At 37.0% G+C, this 17,544-nt stretch overlaps 1 protein-coding gene across 1 annotated transcript in view; it reads left to right on the top strand.

The window, feature by feature from the left end:
• The first annotated feature begins 443 nt into the window (after positions 1-443).
• Positions 444-17,544, top strand: part of HLTF (helicase like transcription factor) — a 55,230-nt gene continuing 38,129 nt past the window's right edge. Inside the window, exons 1-8 of the mRNA XM_046672143.1 lie at positions 444-638; positions 1,667-1,874; positions 9,627-9,793; positions 10,968-11,101; positions 11,636-11,733; positions 13,016-13,090; positions 13,242-13,433; positions 16,036-16,131. Coding sequence (XP_046528099.1) covers positions 616-638; positions 1,667-1,874; positions 9,627-9,793; positions 10,968-11,101; positions 11,636-11,733; positions 13,016-13,090; positions 13,242-13,433; positions 16,036-16,131 — 993 coding nt within the window. The 5' untranslated portion in view covers positions 444-615. The remainder of the gene's footprint in view (positions 639-1,666; positions 1,875-9,626; positions 9,794-10,967; positions 11,102-11,635; positions 11,734-13,015; positions 13,091-13,241; positions 13,434-16,035; positions 16,132-17,544) is intronic.

The raw sequence follows: 17,544 nt of genomic DNA, 5'->3' as shown, positions 1-17,544 counted from the left end.
ACCAACTCGCTGCTGGCTGAGGGCTCGTAACTCGGTGGGAGACCCTATTACACGTCACATCAGATGAGGAGAAAATGAGGCGGGAGGAGGCAGGGCCTGAAGAACGGGGCCGAGGCTTAGGGCTCCGGGAAGCAGCGGAAGGGGCAGCCATCTCCCTCTGTTCGAGGCGGCGAATTACACAGAACACGCGGACGCCGCGCGCGCGGCAGCCTGGCTCCCGCGGTCGCGTGGCTTTCCCGCGCGCCCGCCTTGGGGGCGGGGAAGAACCCGGATGGAACCGCCCGTGCAGCCGGGACCCCCCACGGTCTTTGAATCGCTGCGCGGGGCGGAGTTGCCCTCCCTCCAGTGCTCTGATTGGTTCGTCTCCGTCGGTCCCTCCTCGCGATTGGACGTTCCCCGTGCCAGTCACAAAGCGCCGCTGGTCTCTCAGATTGTTGCTAGAAGGAGACGGCGTCGACGTCTGACTGGGCTCGCGGCGTCTTGCTTCCCGCTGGTGCGCTCCTGCTCCGGCACCCCGAACCGGGCCCCGGATTCTCGCCTGCGAGGAGGCGTATCGAAGAGGCTCGAGAACGGTCGCGGGCGCCGCAGTGTTGCTCTCGTCACCGAGTCAGCGCCATGTCCTCCTGGATGTTCAAGAGGTGAAGGGGGCGGGGGTGGGGCGCCGAGGGTAACGGCCCGGCGGCGTCCCCTCATGAACCTGACCTTCCCCGCGTTCCCTTCGCGGCCCGGGTGCGACTGGTGCAGCTGGTGTCCGTCCTGCTGGTGGCTCGTGGCCGCGGGAGGACGAAGCGCGGAGTGGGCTGGCGGAGGCTCCGCGGCGTCGGGGGCCGGGCCCTGGGGAGATGGCTCTCTGTCAGGGGCGCGGGCTGGGCCTGCTGCGACGACCCCCAGATGGCCGAGCGCCGGCGTGGGCGTCCGCGGAGAGGCCGGGGCAGCCCTGGCCCCGGGAGCGCGCCGCGGACGGGGTGCGGGGAGCCGGGGCGCGGGCGCGGCGGACGGCCGAGACGCCGGGGAGATGCTGTGTTGCGAGGGGAGCGCAAACTTGCCGACGCCCCGGCCCACTTCCCCCGCCCCTCAGGGTCCGAGCCGTTTGCAAGCCGGCCTGAAACGGTCCTTCGTGGGGGCCCTGAGGTGCCCGCAGCCGGCGCGAGGGCGACGCGTGGGGCCGACCGCCGCGGCCCCGCGGTGCGGAGGCGCGAACGGACCGAGGGTGCTGCGCGGAGGGCGTTGAGCCGTGGGTGCTGGCCGCCTTACCTGTGCGGTGGCTCGGCTTCGCGGGGTTGGGAGTTCCGTCCTCGCGGGTCTCTGAGAGCTCCGTCTCTAGCGCAGTTTTGGCGTTTGATTCAAGTTACAGACGTCGCGACGTTTGTTTAAATCGATGGGCATCGCTAGGACACAGATGTGAACCCTTATTGGGGTTTCCTTGTTGAATCCCGCTGGGTAGAAGAGGCGTTACTGGACAGGGGCTCCTGGAAACGTCCCCCTCCCCGTTCCTGCCCCTGTTATCTTTATAGTGCGATTCATTCCCACATAAGGTTTGATTTGTTGAAATAAAGTGTGAGAAAACAGTTGGCCTATAAATGTGGTATGGTCTTTGAGAAATATTTGGGTAAATATTGTATGGTTTTACTCTGCCCTTTTTTCCTTTTTTTTTTTTTTTCCGTAGAGATCCTGTTTGGAAGTACTTGCAGACTGTCCAATATGGAGTCCATGGAAATGTTCCACGCCTCTCATATCCAACTTTCTTTCCCCGTTTTGAATTCCAAGATATTATTCCTCCAGATGACTTCCTAACCAGCGATGAAGAGCTAGATTCAGTTTTATTTGGAACTCTGAGAGGTCATGTAGTTGGACTGCGCTATTACACAGGAGTAGTGAGTATAACATTAGATATTAAGTTGTGATTCAGTGATGATGTTAACCTAGAAAATAAGAATTACAAGGTGCTATGTGTAGTTAATGTTTATTTTACTGTAAGTAATTGAAATATGTCTGAGCAAGAGATAACAAACCCCTCACGACTTAATTCTTTTACATTTACGTCGTGCTTACAGTGTACAAAGCACTTTTTCCTGTATGGTCTCCTTCGGTCACCATAGTGACCGTGAGGTACATTAGGACATCTGTATCCCCTTTCTATTACTGAAGAACGCAAGCTCAGGCAGGTTCAGTGATTTGCCCAAAAAGCACAGGTACTGCGTGGTACGTTTGCAAAATGACTTCCAAGTCAGTCTGTTGCTTTCTCCTTTTCTGTCCCTCAGCTCGTGTCTGTAGTTTAGTGTTTTCAATTTAGGAAGATCTGCTCCTGCTAGATAGGAGAATTGTCTATTTTTGGGTCCTTTTTTCTTTCCGTAGTAAGACTACCTGTCTCTCAGTTTTTCCTCCTGTGTGTCTTTCTGTATGTCTATTCTCTGCATTGTGTGTGAGAGAGAAAACGAGAGACTGATGAGTAGTTGTCTTTCTATGGTTGTCTAGTATGCCTCTCTGTTATCTGGATGATACACCTCTAGTTTTATGTGTTTAATTTATTGTGAAAAATTTCAAACATGCAATAAACTCCCATATACGTATGATCCAGATTCAGCAGTTAAGAAGTTTTTTGCATGTTTGCTTCATCACTTTTTGTTTTGTCCTTCTGTACTAAGAATCCCAACTGTATCACTTTACACCCGTGTAATTCATTATGTATCTCTAAAAAATTCAGACATTTTGTATGTGTAATTTTCCTACTTAAAAAAAAATTCCTTAGTACATCTAATAACTAATCCGTAATCAGTTTTCTTGATTGTTTAAAAATATCTTGTTATAGTTCATTTTTTCGAATCGGTATCAAAACAGAGTTCATATAGTACCTTTGGTTGTTGCATGTCTTAAGTCATCCCCTCCTTTTTTTCGTGTCATTGATTTGTTGCAGAAACTGTATGTGTTGTTCCATGGAAACTTCTGTATTTGTCAGTTCTTCCATTCCCCCATGTTATTCTTATGTTGAAGCTTCTCAAATAATTTTTGATTGTCTGAAGCAGGAGATTCCTTGGGAAAGAATTTCATGATCTGGATTTGTTTAGTCTTTCAGTTCTCCCATATTTTCTTTGAATCGGAGCTTCTCAGATCATTTTGTGATTGTCTGAAATGTGTTGTCTAGGAGATTCCTTAGGAGGGAACAATATTTCCTGAGTTTTTGTATGTTTCTAATTGTGATGTTTATACTTGAAGGGCAATTTGGCTGAATATGAAATCCTTGACCATATTTTCTTGATGTTCCGGGTGAGAATTCTGATGCTAATGTGGTTTCTCTCTCATATAAGTGAATTGGAATTTTTTCACCTGGATACCTAAAGGATGTTTTTCCTTATCTTGAAAGTCCATGGTTTCATTAGTGTATATCTTAGTTTTGACTGTTCTGTAACTTCGCTTTCTTCTATTTCAGAAAATTTTCTTTAATTATAGTTTTAAATGTTTACTTTGTTCCAAAGCTTGTTTTTCTTCTTCAGGGACTCCATTCTTCTCTATATATTAGATCTTCTCTGCGTATACGTATGCCATATGCATATGCCTATCACTTCCTCTGAAATCTTTTATATCATATTTTTTTCACTTCTGTGTTTTTATCATTTGTTTCCCTTACCGTGTTTTTCACAAGATCTGTTCACTTTTTTGTTCTTTCTACTTTAGTCTTTAATTCTGAAATAGTTTTTCTTTTCTGATTTTTTCCTGAAATCTGTCAGTTTTTATTTCATATCCAGCTCTTCTCTAGCTCTTAGGTCCATCTCTGAGCTTTTCTGTTTTGGATTTCTGCTGTTTTTTCAAAACTTAGATTGTTTTCTGAATTATTTTAAGCTGTCAGGAAATATTAGATTATGGTTGTCATTGATCTTACAACAATCACTGTTTGTTGATCTTAAAATAATGTCTATGACACTGGTAAGGTAATAAAAATGTGGTGGGCTGACTAAAGGTAATCTCACTTAATTTTTTAATTTTTTCAAATATTTATTATTTATTTTATAAGTAATACCTGTTTGTTATTTTAAAATGGCTACGTAAAAGCATTAAATCTCCCTAAAGTCTCCCATCTAGAACCGTAACTTACTCACTTTGTTATGCCTTCCACACTTTACTCTGTGAACATATGCATGTAAATTGAAATCATATTATGCATTAATAAAAATAAGATCGTATGTCTTTTATAGTGATCATCTTTTTTTTCTCTTAGTAAAATATTAGGAATATCTTTTCATGTCAATACAAATTTGTATCATACTTGTAATTTTCTTATTGATGGACATTTTGGAGTTGATGACTTATGAAAAAAATATAAAAATTGAGGTGTTTATCATACTTAGTATTTTCGGCTTTCTTGAGATGTGATGTACATATGATAAAATGCACATATTTTAAGTCTATGATTACAAGAGTTTTGATAAAGTTAGATAGCTGGTAATCACCACTCGAATCAAGATATAGATCCTTTCCATCATGCCTGAAACTTCTCTTATATCCTGTTGCAATCATTCCTCCCTGCCCATGTCCTAACAACCACCAGTCTGATTTCTATCACTATAGATTAGTTTAGGCTGTTCTAGAGCTTCATATGCATTCAATCATGTGGTATGTACTTTTTGTCTCGCTTCATTCAGACTCAACATAATTAAGATACATCTTGAGTCACTTTTGGCAATTCTTATTTTTACTCTTTTTTTAAGAAAAATTTTGATTGATTGATTGTAGGGAAAGATTGATGCTGAGCTAGCATCTGTTGCCAATCTTCCTTTTTTTTTCCCCTCCCCAAAACTCCAGTACATAGTTGTATATCCTAGTTGTTAATTGTTGTAGTTCTAGGCTGCCATGTGGCAACTGATAGATGGGTGGTATGGTTCTGCGACTGCGAAGGAAACCCGGGCCGCCGAAGTGGTGAGAGTGCTGCACTTCAACCACTAGGCCATAAGGGCTTGCTCAATTTATTTTTTTTAAGGAAAACATCTATTTCATTAGGATTTTCAAATTTATTGCCGCACAGTTGTACATAGTAATCATTAATACCTAAAAATACTTTAGTTGTGTTTATGCTTATATTCCTTTTTTCATTCTTTGTATTATATATATGTGTCTATTTTTTATTGATTAGCCTTCATAGAGATATGTCTTTTCATCTATTCAAGCAACCTGCCTTGGACTATTTTTAATGATTTTTCTTTGTTCATTAATTTTTATATTCTCTTATCCTGTTTTCCTTAGGTTCATTTTATATTTTATTTTTAGATTCTTGAGTTGAATACTTAATTTTAATCTTATTCAATAATAAAAGCTTTTAATCTTGTAAACATTCTTCAAAGTACTGCATTGGCGATATCACCTAAGTTTTGTTATGTAATATTGGCATTGTTAATTTGTAACTTTTTTTAATGTGTTTTCAATAAGCTTATGGTTGAATTTTTTATTTTGTGACCCATCAAAGACTTTATTTTGGGGCTGGCCCGGTGGTGCAGTGGTTAAGTTGGCGCATTCTGCTTCGGCGGCCTGGGATTTGCTGTTTCAGATCCTGGGTGTGGACATGGCAGCCCACATATAAAGTCGAGGAAGATGGGCATGGATTTTAGCTGAGGGCCAGTCTTCCTCAGCAAAAAGAGGAGGATTGGCAGCAGATGTTAGCTCACGGCTAATCTTCCTCAAAAAAAAAAAAGTTTATTTTATAATAAAGTAGATTTTTTTTTTCTATTCTAGAAATACTGTTATAATTAGTTCTAATTCTGTCTTTTTCTTGCTATCTTAACCTTCAAGTTTTTTTTAATGTCCTTTTTATCTTGCTGCTTGGACCATGTTTTCTTTGTTTTTAATAGTTTCCAACATGTTGGCCTGTATGTATTCTATTTCAAATTCTGCTAGTGGGGCCGCCCCATGGCCGAGTGGTTAAGTTTGTGCACTCCACTGCGGTGGCCCAGGGTTTTGCTGGTTCGGATCCTGGGTGCGGACATGGTACTACTCATCAAGTCATGCTGAGACAGCATCCCACATGCCACAACTAGAAGGACTCACAACTAAAAATATACAACTATGTACTGGGGGACTTTTTGGAGAAAAAGGAATAATAAAATCTTTAAAAAAAAAGTGTTAAAAAATAAATTCTACTACTAATTAGTTGTCTATAGTAAATGGCAGTGATCTAATTTTAATACATGATAATTTATTTTAATAAATGACAGTTACCTTAATTATCTTGTTTGAGATAAAATGCTCAATAAATGTTTTTTTGCCCTACTTTCTTGGGGTTTTATAGTTCTGGGATTTACATGTTCTGGTTTAAAGAAGATCATGCTTTAGGCTGTGGCAGAGGAGAGGGAGGCAGGGAAAGAATAGAGCTATGCCTCACAGAATATCTCCAAAGGGCTAGAGAGAAATATCTGTCTGATAATCTTGTTGGTGAGGCCTGAAGTCTCCAGTAAGTAGACAGAAGCTGGGAGAGGTTTAAAGCAGCTTTCTTGTGTCTTTTTCAGGCAATTAAAAAATTGAGATAATTCGCATGCCATAAATTTCATCATTTTAAAGTGTACAATTGAGTGGTTTTTAGATATTCACAAGGTTGTGCAACCATCCCCACTGTCTAGTTCCAGAACGTTTTCATCACACCAAAAAGAACCTCATACCCATTAATAATCATTCTCCATTACTCCCTCCTCTCAGCCCCTGGCATCCACTAATTTATTTTCTGTTTCTATGGATTTTCCTACTCTACATATTTGATAATAAATGGAATCATGCAATATGTGGCCCTTGGGTCTGGCCTTCATGTTACTACTTTATTTTGTGTTAAATAGATATTTTCTAGTGCAGCATTTTAATTCGCTGGTTGTTTCTTTTACTATATATTTTGAATTGTTTTCTTAGTAGTGCCCTGGAGAATTACAGTTAACATCTTAAATTCATAAGAATCTAGTTTGGATTAGTGCCAGCTTAGTTTCAAAAGTGTATAGAAACCTTGCTTAGATAGTTCCATTCTCCTTCTCCCCACTCTTTTGTGCTATTACCATACAAATTACATCTTTATATACATGTATGCTCATCAGTGCAGATTTATAATGATTGTTTTATGTCCTTTTAAATCAGATAGTAGAAAAAAGTTACAATTCCCCCAAATTTATGCTGTCTTCTGTATTTACTTATATAATTGCCTTTACTTGTGCTCTTTATTTTTTTTTGTAGATTCAAGTTACTGTCTCTTGTCCTTTGATTTCAGCCTGAAGGGTCTCCTGTTAATATTTTATTTCTTTTTTTCTGCTCTTTCTCCCCAAATCCCTCCAGTACATAGCTGTATATTTTAGTTGTGGGTCCTTCTAGGTGTAGTATGTGGGACGCTGCCTCAGCATGGCCTGAGAAGTTGTGCCATGTCCACACCCAGGATCTAAACCAGTGAAACCCTGGGCTGCCGAAGCGGAGTGCACAGACTTAGCCACTCGGCCAAGGGGCCCTCCCCTGTTAATATTTTTTAGAGGGCATGTCTGCTAGTGATGGATTCTCAAAGTTTTTGTTATTCTTGGAATGTCTTAATCTCTCCTTCATTTTGGAAGGATGGTTTTGCCAGATACTGAATTCTTGGTTCAGTTTTTTTCTTTTAGCACTTTAAAAAGTAGTCCCATTGTCTTCTGGCCTCCGTAGTTTCTGATGAGAAATCAGAAGTAAATCTAATTGAGGATCCCCCTGTATGTAATGCGTTGCCTCTCATTGCTTTCAGGATTCTTTCCACAGTTTGATTATGGTATGTCTGGATTTGGATCTCTTTGAATTTATTTTACTTGGAGTTCATTGAGCTTCTTAGATATGTAGATTAATATTTTTCATCAAATAGGGGATATTTTTTGCTGTTAGTGCTTCGCATATTCTTTCTACCCCTGTTTCTTTTCTCTTTCTGAGACTCTCATTATGCATATGTTGGTATGCATTTTCTTGTCCCACAGGTCTCTGAGGCCTAGTCATGTTTCTCCTTTTTTCTTTCTGTTTCTGCCTCTATAACTGTTCCTCAGAGCCTAGAATCTTAATTGGCATATCTTCAACTTCAGTGACTTTTTCTTCTGTCTGCTCATGTCTGCTGTGGAGCCTCACTAGTGATTTTTGACTTTAGTTATTGTAATTTTTAACTTGAAAATTTCTATTTGGTGAGACGTAGTTCTCATGCTTTCCTTTAGTTCTTTAGACATGGTTTGCTTTAGGTCTTTGAACATATTTAAAATTTTAGTTAAAATTTTTTTTCTAGGGGGAAAAGGAGGGGTTTTTGGACTGAGTGAGCTCAGAGATCAAATAAAACAGCTTTGCAAGTGGAGGTCTTCTAGGGACCATCATACAGGTCAGATAATGACAGTTTTTTGGAAATGAATCTTTGAAAGATTCTGCTCCATTGTGCTCCCTCTGGTAACTGCTAGGCTGCACAAAGAATCCCAGCAGGTTATTTTTAAAGGCTATCGTGTAGCTGAGAGCTGAAGATAGAATTAGGGCACTGATAATCACTTGTTTTTCTTGAATTAACACTCCCCAGGTTTCTGCAATCCTTTGGTTAGTTTCCAGAGTCCAAAAAAGTTGATTCTTAGAATTTTTGCCAGTCTTTTCTTGGCTTTTATGGAGGAGAGACTCTCTGGAATTTCTTATTCTTCCATTTTTAATAATGTCACTCAGGCAATTTTTAATCAGGTGCAGTCAGAGAATGGCGTGAGTTGAAGGCCAGCTATATTTTCCTTTTTTTTTTTTTTTTTTCAAAGATTGGCACCTGAGCTATCATCTGTTGCCAGTCTTTTTTGTTTTTTTCTCCTCCTTCTTCTCCCCAAGGCCCCCTCAGTACATAGCTATATATTCTAGTTGTAGGTCCTTGTAGTTCTGCTATGTGGGACACTGCCTCAGCATTGCCTGATGAGTGGTGCCATGTCTGCACCCAGGATCTGAACTGGCTAAACCCTGGGCCGGCAAAGTGGAGCATGCAAACTTAACCACTTGACCCTGGGGCCGGTCCCCAGATGTATTTTCTTATTCCAGTTCCATTCTGACTTAGAATTAATGCCTTTTCTCCGTTTTAGAGTCTGGAGAATTCAGGCTTAGGAAGCAGCCCGCCTGGATTCAAATCCTAGGTCTGCTACTTGTTAGCTTTATTTACTTATTAGCTTGGGCAAGTTATTTATTCTGTGTTTTAGTGTCTTCATCTGGGCTTCATCATAGTAACCCTTCAAATGGGGTTAATGATGGTATCTACCAATAAGATTGTTAGGATTTAATAAGTCAATCTATGTAATGTACTTAGAACAATGTTGGTGCATAGTAAGCACTCAGTAAAGATTACCTATTTTCAGAAGTTAATGTGTTGAAAATATTAGATAGTGTGAATCTGTTATTTAGTTTTTGTATCTTTTAGCTATCAAGGATTTAACTTCCCAATGAATGTAAATTAGAAAAATATTATAAAAGAATCATTATAAAACATATTCTTCAATATTTTTATAGAAATATGAGTCCAAGAAAATAATACATTTCTTATATACAGTGCTATTCATTAAGCATTAAAAAAATGAATAGAAATCCCAGATAAAGTATGATGAAGAAAACTATTATTGTATGTTTATTGTTTATGCTGTTTTCATTATTTTTATTAGGTCAATAATAATGAAATGGTTGCATTACAACGAGAGCCCAATAACCCCTATGATAAGAATGCAATTAAAGTAAACAATGTGAATGGAAATCAGGTTGGCCATTTAAAGAAAGATCTAGCAGCTGCTTTGGCCTATATCATGGACAACAAATTGGCACAAGTTGAAGGGTAATGTACTTTCAGAGTTTAGTTTTAATAATTGTGAGTTGTAGTGATCTTTGAATTTAAAAGTCTGTATTGTTGCCCTGACAACTTTTATCACTATTTATTTAGTATGTGTTCCATAAATGTTTTAGTTCTCCTCTCTTCTGTCTCCATTACCCTAGCCATCAAGTAGCTATCCCTCACTTTCCTGTTGAGTTATTACCATGTGGACTTTGGTTCAAATATTAGGAAGTCCACTCTCTCTCTCCAAGCCTTTTAGTGTGTAGATTTTGGAGTTTGGAAGCGTTTGTTGAAATCAGAGGTTGTAAACTGGTAGCCTCTGATCAGATGTAGGTGAGTTTCATTTTGGCTACACACTTAAAATTTTTCCTTCCTTTCCAATATTTGAATATTTGGATATTCTATATTTTATGCATGTTAATTTTTTCCCCTAAATATAAAAGTAATTTACAAAGATTTCTCTTGACAAACGGAAGGTCTGGTAATGCTGGACCCTCATTTCCACATGGCATCAGATGAGTGGAGCAGCTTTGGCTAGGGCATACTCTCCCAGTTCTACTACAGCTTCTGTTTTTTCAACTCTTGGTCTCCTTGGTTACCTTTTCTCTTTTAGGCATTTGTGTTTGTGATCTCAATTTAAGTATGGAATGTTTAGGATACGAAAAGATGAGTTTGGAAGATAAATGCTCAGCAGTACCTTCTCACGTCATTTGTTTACTTGTTTTCTCCTTTGTCATTTCATCAAGTTTTTCAGATACTGAGAATAAACTTTTAGTGAACTCTGATTCAGAAACACTTCTTGCAAATCATTCCCCATTCTCCCGGAATAGGTTTCTATCCTTACTGGTTCTGTTAGTGAAAGCTCTACCTTCTCAATTAAACTTACTATTTTACCTGTCTTAAAATCTTGGTTGTATGCTATACTTTATATTTAAACACTGCTTTATCACATCGTCTCAGTTTCTTTTGGCATTCTCTTCCTAAAAACCACCATTTTCTTCTGATTGTTGTTGATTCTGTTCTCTCCTTTTTCTGTCTTTCTAGTCTGCCCAACTAGTTCCTTCCTATTTTGCTTACATGCAAAATTTGAATGTGACACTTAGAACATTTAACAGATTCTTAATGGGAGTAAAAAAATAACTTCTAATTTCTCAATTTTTTTTCTTAAATATAATAGGGTAGTTCCTTTTGGTGCACACAATGCTTTTACCATGCCTCTGCATATGACTTTTTGGGGAAAAGAAGAAAATAGGAAAGCGGTTTTAGATCAGTTGAAGAAACATGGATTTAAATTGGGTCCTGCACCAAAAAGTAAGTTTCGGGTTTAACCTAGTCTTATTTTGATATTGTTAAATGCATGAATTATAAAACATTTATTCCTTTAAGTAATACTTTGAGTTTGGTTGGCTAAACTAATTTTTTCTGAAGGTTCCAAGTTATAACTTTTTTAAGGAAATCCTGAATTTTTTTCTTTTGAAATAAATAAATTCATCAGAGGTTGCACACATACACAGAAATGTACAAGGAGGTCCTGTATTGCATCCGTAATTTCCCCCAATGATAATATCTGGAAATCCCTAATTTTAAACATTCTTTTTGATAAATTACAAATGAAAGGATCTCCCAGTAGAGAATGAAAAAGTATTATTTGTTTGGCAAGAGTTTGTTCAAATAATGTGGAATTATTTTAATAGTGTGTTTTTGAATAACTTAAGATTTAGCTTAAAAAAATTTAAATATGTTAAGGGAATTTTTCATGCAGCTTATTATACAAGTTTTAAAAGCTAATTAAAAGGTGATTTATTTCATTTAGTGATTTTATTATTTTCACTTTGTACATTATAGCTTTTGGATTCAATTTGGAAAGTGCCTGGGGCTCCGGAAGAGCTGGACCAAGCTATAGTATGCCAGTACATGCTGCAGTACAGATGACAACTGAACAGGTTTGCTTCTCTTGTATTTTATAATCTAAAAGTGAATTTTAAATGTTGAAGATTGATTGAATAAGATAAATATGTGCTGGTATTAATGATCTTCAGATATATTATTATGAAACACGTAGAATAAACAATATATATTGCAAATATTTATGTAAAAAGCAGTGATACGGAATATATCCATGCACACACATTTATACATACATTAAAACACACATATTACTGTATAAGCATGGGATGTCTTAGTATGTTTTAATGTTTTTGTGTTGTTTGAACTTTTTTAAATGTCCAGATACCAATTTTAAAAAAATTGAAGCTTGAAACTTACTCCTTTTTTCAGTAAGGTTGCAAATGCAGTGCTAAAAAAATTAATTCCAAATCTTGGGCATTAGTCTAGTTCTTACTTTGTCTAATTTATAATCCAAGATACTGTTATGCTGAGTTAGTTTGAGAAAAATGGATATAGAATAAATTAATGCAGATCAGTTTACAAATTACATCAAAAACCTTTTTTTTCCTTTACCCATCAGTGTTATCCAGTATTCTGATTGTAGTTAGTGTATGTTCTCTGCTCGTTGTTAGAAGGGCTTGAGCCTGTGTCTGGTGGGTAAAACTCTAGGTTACCTTTCCTAACTTTTTAGACTTGGCCTGGTTTCTTTTGGTCTACTGCTGTGTACTTGTGCTAATTTACAAAATAATCATAACACATATATGTTGCTATAAAATTGGACTAGAGAAATGTAAAGAACCAACTATATTCTCATAAGATTGAAACCATTCTAATATTTTGTAGCACATAGCAAATTCTTTATTGCAGTGAGGATAAATGAAATGTCACTGATTTGAAAGAAAGTCAAATGTACTTGGTAGGATCTGCCAAAATGGTTTGAATACAACAATAGAATCACAGAATTTCAATGACAGAAGGAACCTTAGAGACATGCTAAATCGAGTTCATCACTTTCATTTTACCGGAATAAGAGGGCCATAAAGATTAAGTGTCTTGCCCACAGTTATATATAGGTTTGTTTGTGACAGAGCTGTGACTAAAACCCAGGACTTAGAATGCTCTGTCCTGTATTCTTTCGACTGTAACACAGTTACCTTTTACACCTAAAGCACCTGTTTGTTTTCCTTTCAATGAGTAGTGTAGTATCTGAAAGAATTATTTTAGGTACCTTTGGTATTTGACTCTTAGTTAATTAAATGACTTAAAATCTCTGAATGAAGTGTAATTATTTTTTTAATTGGTTTGTTTAGTAATGTTTCTTGTTGCTATTCGTTGTAGCTTAAAACAGAATTTGACAAATTGTTTGAAGATTTAAAGGAAGATGATAAAACTCATGAAATGGAACCAGCTGAGGTACTGACCCAATATTTTCTATTTAAAACTATTTGGAATTTTAAAATATGCTGTTTAATCTACACATTTTTTTTTAATCACAAGATCAACTGTTTTCCAGATTCTATATGGGGAAAAAAGAATGTATTTATGACGTTCCTTTTATTTATAGGCCATTGAAACGCCATTGCTTCCACATCAAAAACAAGCTCTAGCTTGGATGGTTTCACGGGAAAATAGTAAAGAACTTCCACCATTCTGGGAACAGCGAAGTGACTTATACTATAATACGATAACAAATTTTTCTGAGAAGGACCGACCAGAAAATGTCCATGGAGGAATTTTAGCTGATGATATGGGTTTGGTAAATATCTTGAGTTAATAAAATTTTATTTTATAGTTATTATTTTATAGAAAGTAATTTTGAAGTAGATAGAGATGTGAATATATTGGTGCCAGTCTGAGACTAGATTTCACTTTCAGTGTCGATCATGGTTTTTCCCATGGTTTTCACTTAAAATAATGGGAAGGTTTTTTTTAAAAATTTTTCGTTTGTTTGGTTAAGGTACAATTAAAATAATTAATGGTAATGATATAAACATGTGTTTCTCAATTTTCTTTTGAAATTCAAGGTAGCTTATCCTTTATGGATTTTCTTTCTTTTTTTTTTTAACATTTTAAGATTTCTTATTTTTCCTTTTTTTCTCCCCAAAGCCCCCAGGTACGTAGTCATATACTTTTAGTTGTGATTCCTTCTAGTTGTGGCATGTGGGATTCCACCTCAGCCTGGCCTGACAAGCCGTGCCATGTCCCTGCCCAGGATCTGAACTGCCGAAACCCTGGGCCGTTGAAGTGGAGCTCGAGAACTTAACCACTTGGCCACGGGGCCAGCCCCCTGGATTTTCTTAAAGGAAAAAGACAACCTAATGTGAAATTTTTTGTATTCTTTCACAAATATTGTGATATGCAGAGTATAAAATATATATATTTAGGATTCCTTACACCAGCAGTTTTTATACTTTTTTGGTCTTAGTAACCCTTTACACTCTTAAAAATTGTTGGGGATCCCAAAGAGCTTTTGTTTTTGTGGCTGGTATCTATTAATATATCTCTTACTTACAGTATTAGCCATTAAAATAAATTTTAAAGTAACAAAAACTCATTTGTTAACACAGCATAGTTTTAGGTGAAAAGTATTCCAAAACAAAAGCAATTTTGATGATAAGACTGGTGTTTTACATTTTCGCAAATCTCTTTAATGTCTGGCCTGATAGATGACAGCTGAATTCTCATACTTGCTTTGTCATTCAGTATGTTGTGATACAGTGTTTTGTTGAAGTATATAAAGAAAATTAGTTCGCATATAGGTACATAGTTGGAAAAGGGAGAAGTATTGTGATAATCTTTTTAGATAATTGTAGGTATTCAATATGACAAAATTAAGCAAATATAGTTTATTAAAGGTTAGCAATTATAATGTGGACTTAAAAATTCTGTCAGTGAACTTTTTAAGCTCTGTTCTGTTAAAATCCATTGGTGTAGGTTGCACATTGAGTATTTTACCCATGGATGATTTTATAACATCAGGCATTGCTCATTTTTAAAATATTGGTATACTGAGTTACACAGGTCTATCAAATGTTGACGCATTTCATTATCAATATCAAAAATTTATATTCACTGATATTACTGCTGATCTTATTAGAAAGGCATTTACATTTGCTATGCTTTTAGTGTTGGATACAGGTTTTCCAACATTCTAATTTTTTGCTAGAAAACTCAAATTTTATCATTAACGACAAATACTGTCAGTTGTCTCCCTTGAAGGTGCTAGCCTCACTTTAACTTTTCAAGAAAATGTCTGCCACGCAGTCATGAATAACTAGTTGTTGGTTATTCTTTCAAGTAAAAATGGTGATGCATGAGAAAGTGATGATGTATTGTGGTTAGTTGAGCTTGCAGCTCAGTCTCACAAGTGCTGTTTCTCTAGATAACCCTTGTACTTTGGTATGCAACAGAAATATGTGTGTTTTCCATCTTGTTATATAGAATATTAAAAAGATGTGTACCTAAGAGGCTAGATTTAATAAAATTAATGTGCACTGCTTCATCAGAACATTCTTAAAGTGAAACTGGGTTTTTTTTTTTCTGTTAGTTTGTGGCAGTTAACAATACAGTGACCACTAGTATAATCTAGTACCAACTGCTTTGTTTCATGCTAAGGCACCAACACTTTACCCACCATTGCTTTTTGTGGCGTTACTACAGGTGTCAACACAAATAAGGTCTTAGTAGTATTACGAAAGTAGTTTTCACTACACCATACACCTTGAAAGGGTCCTGGGGACCCCTAGGGCCTGTGGACCACACTTTGAAAGCTGCTTTAAAATTGCCAGAGATTTATATCTGTGTTGCTAATTATAAATTCAGCAGTGGAAAATAATGAAAAATTGTTTCCATTTAAGAAAAACACAAGAATATCATGCCCTTTATGCTTTATTGGTAAGTTATAGCTTTTAAGTCTTGGAATAATCTTTAAGTGAAATTTAATAAAATTGTTGTCTCATGTACATACTAGAATTACTAGTCATTTTACATTAGCTCTGAATTCCATAGCAAGCAAATAATTCTAGTTTCATGATAAAGTTACTAGTTTAGAGTTAAATGTAGAAATCTTAGAACAGCAATAGTTCAATAAAATGACATTTCTCGGAGATGGTTATGATATTTTATAGAGTAAATCATTTACTAATTCCTAGTAATGCAGTTTGGGAAAGTGTTTCCTAAATTAATCAGTGAAATACTTTTCATTAATATTTATGTTATTTAATACAATACTCAGTACACTTTTGTGGCCTTGAATGCTACTTAATATTTGCTTATTTGATTTTAAAATTGGTTTTGGAATGTTCTCTGGTCAACTGGATTTCATAATCTGACCTTTGTCTTTTTAAAACATTTTAAAGGGCAAAACTCTGACAGCCATTGCGGTAATTCTTACCAACTTCCATGATGGTAAACCTCTTCCTATTGAAAGAATTAAAAAAAATCAACTGAAAAAGGTAAAGTATTAGTAAGTATGTTTCTCTGAAGTCTGGTTTATTGTAAAATCTTTTAATTTTGTCATTAAAAGATAACTGCCAAAAAATTGATAACATCCAATGTTTTCAGAGATGCGATGAATGGCCTCTTTCGTGCTCCTAAAAGTGAAAGTTGATACTACATTTGTGAGGGCAAATTGGTAATATGTATCAAGAGCCTTAAAAGTGTTTTTATAATCTTTGACTCAATAATGCCGTTTCAAAGAAACTATCTAAAGAAATTATCAGAAATGCCTTTTTTCCAAAGATATAAGTACAAATCTTTTTTCCCCAGCATTATTTTAAAGGCAGAAAAGAAACACCTCTCAATAAGGTAATGGTTAAATTATTTTATAGCCATAAAATTGAATATTAGCAAATACAAAATCCTATTTTTGAAGAATACTTAGTTTATATTTTTTAGTTAAAAAAACAAACAAAAAGGCCAGGTATGCATCTGTTTATAGAGCTTTAGTCCTCATTTTATAAATACATATTTATATATATCTAAATGTAGTCACATACATCGTATGTGCCAAATGTTAGTAGTGATAATTAGGTCCTAGTGATGAGAATATGGGTGACTGTTCTTGATAGTTAATTTATGTGTATTTATATGTATAGGATATATGCACATAATATATTCACTTCCTAAGAGTTAAAAATGAATTAGTTTTATGGGAAAAATAAATGTTATTAGAGTGAAACAATTATTCTTCCTTCTTAGCTGATAGTCCAAAAAACTTAAAAGTAGCAAATAACTAAGCAAAAGGTATATGCAAAATATCTCTTTTTTGGACTTTTCTGTACTGCTGTTCCTCTAATTTTTTAGTTTTCAGAGAGGCTGCACATTGGTTTCATGCCACTGCTTACTGAAATCGTTTTATTAATTTCTGTACTTAGTTGCATTTTCTCCTTGAGAGTTTAACTCAGTTATTAATGTCTGAGATTCAGTTCCCTACCCCAAAGAGTCCAGTGCTTTATATCTTGTTCTTGCTACATTTGGTGGTTAAAACTGAAGAGTAACACCTAAGACCACTTACAGCTTCACTGTCAGTTATCAGCTTAAAAATTATTGGGGCCAGCCCGGTGGTGCAGCAGTTTAGCTTGCACGTTCTGATTTGGCAGCCCGGGGTTCGCCAGTTCGGATCCCGGGTGCGGACATGGTACTGCTTGGCAAGCCATGCTGTGGTAGGCGTCCCACATATAAAGTAGAGGAAGTTGGGCACAGATGTTAGCTCAGGGCCAGACTTCCTCAGCAAAAAGAGGAGGATTGGCAGCAGATGTTAGCTCAGGGCTAATCTTCCTCAAAAAAAAAAAAAAAAAAAAAAAGAAAAAGAAATTATCAATAAAGCTCCACCTGCCCTCCCCCGCCATGAGCCATGCATTTAAGGT

The sequence above is a fragment of the Equus quagga genome, chromosome 1 (assembly GCF_021613505.1).
Source record: "Equus quagga isolate Etosha38 chromosome 1, UCLA_HA_Equagga_1.0, whole genome shotgun sequence".
NCBI lineage: Eukaryota > Metazoa > Chordata > Mammalia > Perissodactyla > Equidae > Equus > Equus quagga.
This window is presented reverse-complemented; position numbering and strand designations above follow the sequence as displayed.